The 6000-nt window shown below is 38.2% G+C and overlaps 1 protein-coding gene across 1 annotated transcript in view; it reads left to right on the forward strand.

Annotated features, from left to right (window-relative positions):
• Positions 1-6000, forward strand: part of SPEF2 (sperm flagellar 2) — a 369265-nt gene that overhangs the window by 297471 nt on the left and 65794 nt on the right. The window contains exons 24-25 of the mRNA XM_042782582.1: positions 760-898; positions 4353-4582. Of these exons, the coding sequence (XP_042638516.1) occupies positions 760-898; positions 4353-4582 (369 nt within the window). The remainder of the gene's footprint in view (positions 1-759; positions 899-4352; positions 4583-6000) is intronic.

Below are 6000 nucleotides of genomic sequence, written 5' to 3' on the forward strand. Positions count from 1 at the left end.
TAAATGTAGAAAAGATTCAAGGTGTCAAGGAGTTAATTTTATTTGCATAAACAATCAATGCCCATGGAAGCCAGCAGTGAAGAAAGCAAATGATGTATTGCATTGGGCAAATCTCTAGCAAGAGACCTTTTGAAAAGGTTGAAAAGCAAAGGGCCACTTTGAAGATTAATGTGCTCCTGACCCAAGGCATGGTATTTTCAGTAGCCTTGTACGCATGTAAAAGCTGAGCAATGAATAAGGAAGACCAAAGTAGAATTGATGGCTTTGAATGATGGTATTGGTAAAGAATACTGAATGTATTATGGACTGCCAGAGAATGAACAAGTATGTCCAGAATGTTCCTTAGAAGAGAGGATGGCAAGACTTCATCTTAGATATTTTGGGCACATTATCAGGAGGGACCAGTCCCTGGAGGAGGACATCGTGCTTGGTAAGTAGCAGGTCAGTGAAAAAGAGGAAGACCTTTAACAAGATGCATCAGCCCAGTGGCTGCAACAGGTTACTTGGACAGCAATGACTGTGAGGACAGCACAGGAGCAGGCAGTGTTCCATTCTGTTGTCCATCAGGTTGCTATGGTCCGTAAGTGACTCGAAGACACCTAACAACAACAACAACATTAGTTGTCTATTCTGGTATAGTAAATGTGCACCTACAGCTTCACATATTGAAGTTAGATTAATTTAAAATAGAATTCAATTAATCAGGAAATGAATGTACAGATAATACGTTTTAAAACCCCTGTTTATCTTTCTAAACAGAGATAAGCACACAGTTTCGACTTGAACTGATAAAGGCAAAAACTTTGGCTTTTCTTGAAGATCTGGTAACAAAGGTGGTAGACGTATATAAACTCATGGAAAAGTGGCTTGGTGAGAGGTACCTGAGCGAAATGGCCAGGTAAAGTACTGCATGGCTTTTTTAAAATATGCCTTGTTAATTTCTGAATAGGAATATTGTCACTTGGGTATTTATACATGCAAAGTTACAAATATAAATTACATTTACAAATATAAATTTTGATCTTTAAGGAAATCACATATATGAACACTTGCAGTGAGGGTTTATTATCACATTTGTATTGAATCTTCAAACAATAAATCATTCATCAAAAGGTTCTATTTCAATATCCAGTTTTACGTTTTACTGATGAGTTTGGTTTTCATACTGCACAATGAGAACCTTGGTTTAAAAGAAAAAAAAGAAAAGAAAGAAACCAAACGCACTGCCACTGAGTTGATTCTGACTTATAAAACCCTTTAGGGCAGAGTAGAACTGCCCCAAGCGTTCCAAGGGTGTCAGTCTTTACAGAAGCAGACTGCCTCATTTTTCTCCCGCAGAGCAGCTGGTGGGTTCAAACCCTGACCTTTTGGTTAATAGCCAAATGCTTTAACCACTCTAAGATTCTAGGTAACTTTTTTAAATTTTTCAGACAATAATATTTCATATCTTTCTAACCCAAGACTTACTTTTAACCATTGCTGTTAAATCAATTTCAACTCAGAGCAATCCTGCAGGACAGAATAGAACTGTCCAATAGGGTTGCCAAGGCTGTAATCTTGACAGAAGCAGACTGCCACATCTTTCTCCCACAGATAAGCTGGTGGGTTGGAACCAAAACCTTTGGTTAGCAGCCGAGGGCTTAAGTGTTATGCCACCAGGACGCCCGTTAGACTTATTGTTAGGGCTAATTGATGGAAGATAAACAAGCTATTTCTTAGAATGTTTGCCTCCTTAAGTTGATTCCCCTGTGAGGGTAATACCCAATTCTACTTTTCCACTGTGTTCCAAAGGCTGTCCAGATTATCATCACTAGTGAGGGGCAGTGAGTTCTTTCTCTGTGATCTCCCCTAAAGGACATAAAGAGGCAGCTCAGAAGAGTGGAAGTAGTCCTCAACTGAGAGTCCCGGTGCTGATTTTGGTCCCACACTATCCACAAATTAGCAACATGCTTAATGATTTTGGGCTTCATCAGCTTCATCTAACCAGGCTATTGCAGAGGTTTCTAGATTCTGTGATAGATGCCAGTTTGCTGCAGTTACTGAAAATTTAGAACCAGAAGGCTGGCAGATCAAACCCAGCAGCCATTCCTCGGAAGGAAGATGGGGCAATCTACCTCCGTAGTGATACTGCCTCGGGAAACCCAAGGAGGGGTCGCTATGAGTTGGGTCCGACTCGATGGCACACAACAACAACAATGTACATAGGACTCTAGTGTCAAGTATTCTCAGAAATAACAATTGCCCTCTAAAAAACAGTTCTTACTGCTTGTTTTCTCCCATGCTTGCCTCATAATTAAAGTTCTGCTGTACAGTCATCTGGGTCATTGCTTAAAACTGTTGACTCTATAATAAAAATATGAATATATACAAATTTCACTACTAGATGTATTGCTTTGTCATCCCAGAGCAGTGATATTTAGCTCTGTTCTCTGCCTGCTTGAAAAAGATGAAAGTGGACCTTCTTCCAGGGATTGGTGGCTGCCATCCACGTGGCTATCAAGTGTGAATTTTTTTTTTTTTTTTTAAATCAGATGTACTGACTGATACTATATATATCTCAGCCCTTGGAATCTGCAGAGGCTGTGTACTGTGGCCACAAGAAATTAAAACCTAGGATTTTTTTTTTTTTTTTTTTTCTAGGAGCTCTGGTAGCATAGTGCCTAAAGCACTTGACTGCTAACTAGAAGGCTGGCAGTTCAAACCCACCAGCCAGTCCTCGGAAGGAGGGTTGGGCAATCCTACTTCCGTAGTGATACTGCCTCAGAAACCCAAGGAGGGGTCGCTATGAGTCGGACCGACTTGATGGCACATAACAACAACAGGATTTTTTTTTGGCTAAACATTCTGTTCTTGTTATAAAAACTTTTTGGAGATACAAAAAAAGAAGAAGAAGAAAAGAAAGTTATCAGATTTCTTTGAATTTCAAATCCTGTTCTTCCCTTTCCTGGCATTCTTTTCCCTCCCAATCTTGAGCCGATTAGCCTTGGTAACGTCCACTAGGTGGCGTGCACCTGTTTTAAAATTCTGATTATGGTTGTGTTTCTGTCCCCTTTTGCAGTCCCGCCCCCATCACATTCTTAAGTCAGTAGCTACTCAATGATCTTCCCTCCTGCCACCTTGAGCATACACACACCTTCAAGCATAAACTAATTAGATAACATATGCTACATGATCATTCACAAAGACAGCATGCTGGAGTTGAATTCAAGGGTGACTTTGGAAAGAAAGCAGCTAGTACTATTTTCTCCTTTCAGTATATGAATAACCTGATGTTCCTGAATTATATAAAAACGTATTAAATATGCATTTTCCTGTGACAGTCTAGCTTTCATTATAAGATATGAACAAGACTCTAAAACAGTGAGTTTTTACTTATTCATGTAGAATAAGTAAAATTCATATTCATGTTTATTCAAAATATTTATTTATACTTATTCATGGCCTTTAAAATGTTGTTTCACTAATTAGGGCCTTAACTATAATCTCTAACACAGTTTAAATCCATGTTCTATGTGATTTCACATTAGCAACCCTAAGGTTGTACAGTGGCTGGCTCCACTGTACAAACAAGAAAATTCAGAGTTTAAGTGCCTTAAACAAGAACCAGTGGCTATAGAATGTCCTAGAATGAGAACTCAGCATCCGACACTTATTGTTAGGTGCTGCCCATTTGGTTCCTACTCATAGAGACCCCATGTACAACAGAAGGAAACACTGCCAGGTTTATGCCCTCCTCACAGTTGTGGGTCCTGACTCTTGGTGCCTCTAGCCATATGATCTAGCTAGGATCTCTTACACTTCATGAAGCAAAGCAATTTCAGTGAGCCAGAGCCCATTCTGATAACTGTGTCTTAGACAACATCAAAGTTTTCACATCAAGTCAGAGAAAATCCACTCTTGTAAAATACATTATCAAATTTGATTCACTGTTTAATTTATCCCAATTCCAAGAAAATGTATAGTCTGACAGTCTTATTTTACTGGTTATTCTGTCATCTCATTTTATTCTAGCTCATACTTAGAATAAAATATATCCCTGACATAATCTTGCACAAATCATAAAATATGTTACAATAATAATTAAACAATATTTAATATATTCTCTTTTTGTTCTGCTTTACATAAAATTGAGTGACTAGTAATCAGCATGTATTTCATTTTTAATCTGAACAGATTTATTTATATACTGCTTTTTCCCAAAATGTATTTGAGGAGAAGCTGAAAATTTTAAACATGCACATAGAATTGTCTAACTTAACTTTATAATGTGTTCACTTTGTGTATATGTCTTCTAAGCAAACACTGCTCATCTCATAGGTATCTTTAATGGAAATAACTATTTTCCCTTTTAGTATTGAAAAATTAACTGAGGTAGCCCGCTATCACATTGAAACATCTACGAAAATTCAGTATGAACTTTATTTAAACCAAGAAGACTTCTTCATTAACGGCAACATAAAAGTCTTTCCAGATTCTCCACCACCGGTACGTCCTCCACCCGTAGAAAAGGAAGCAAATGGAACCCTGACCATTGAACAACTCAACAATCTTCAGAGTCATTTCCTAGATATGGCACCAAAAGGTAGGAAAACAATTATTAAGAAAATAGCACAAAAGGTAAAGATTAAACAAGTTAATCACTCCCCCACGGTGAAATCACTCCTTAGATTGCATAGCACTAAAACAAGCCCTTACTTCATTCTAATTTATCACACACTTGCTTCATCTAATACAAATCTGAATTAAAAAAAAAAAAAAATCACAGCAGCTCATATTTGAACAGTGTGGTGATCCACATTCATTTTTCTCTCCTGTCCTCCTTGGCCCCTGAGGGGACAAATTGGTAAATTTGAGTATACTCCATCTCGAGAGAGTCTTTGTGCATACTTCAGGTCTAAATGTTGCATCGGGTTATGAGTTTGTGTTTCTGTCTGAGAAGAGAGACCAGAAAGTAAAGAATTTTCCTTTTATATCTGCCCTTTCCCTCAATGCATCAACAATGACTAAAATTAAATACGTGCTTGATAACTAGTCACTTAATTGGTTAGGTCATGTGTTCATATGTGTACATGTTGTTTTCCACACACAATTCCTTATTTCCTTCGCAGTTTATCTTTATGTCTCTAGAGCAACTGCACAAGCTTTGTTTACTCAGGCTTTTCCTACAGCCAGAGGTTCTTCAATGTGCTTCATCACTTGACAGCAGCTAATTCAGACCAGTTGTGTAGGATTGTCATCGCAATGTATGGGTCTGGACATTGAGTCACAGAGCTGTAGAGCAATTTGCCTGTCTTCATGTATCAGTCTGGACTCTGGATTCAAAGTCCCTGCCCCTTTTTTCCTAAACTAAGTTGCTTCTTGCAAATAGGTTTATTTTTCTCTTCTGTCATATTCTACTTATTAGAAAATCAAATCTTTGCCCAAGAGAGTAGTCAACTGACTTAAGTCTAGTCCTAACATGATTCCATAATGATTCTATTCCATTCAATTTTTAAAAGCCTAGTATATCAAAAACCTATACCAAATCTCATTAAAGGCACTACTTTACTCTGATTCTGAAAACTTCCTGGTTAAATCCAATCGATGAAATGCATGTAAATGTGAACCCCTTCCCTGACATGTGTCAGCTCATCTAATCAACTTGAGCAGCTTTTACACCTCCAGGGTAGAAACACACAAGATATGGATAGTCACCACTCAAATTGGCAGCATTTGGACAGAAAAGAAATGTGGCCATCAGTAGGTACTAAAACCAAAATGAAACAAAAACCTTTATAAAGCCATCTCATGAAACCCTCGCAATCCTTCAGTCAGACAGAGCCCCTTCTCTTCCCTATTGTGTGGCCTTCACAATGCCCTTTTTCAGTATCTCCCCCTTCCAAGTTGTTTTAGCTTTTCATTTTATTCACACTATTTTTTATATTGTATGTATGTATGTGGGAGCTCTGGTAGCATAGTGGCTAAGACACTTGCCTGCTAACCAGAGAGCTGGCGGTTCAA

Source organism: Orycteropus afer, unplaced genomic scaffold, assembly GCF_000298275.1.
Source record: "Orycteropus afer afer isolate SDZICR_OR568_19922 unplaced genomic scaffold, OryAfe1.0 scaffold00378, whole genome shotgun sequence".
NCBI classification, from domain to species: domain Eukaryota; kingdom Metazoa; phylum Chordata; class Mammalia; order Tubulidentata; family Orycteropodidae; genus Orycteropus; species Orycteropus afer.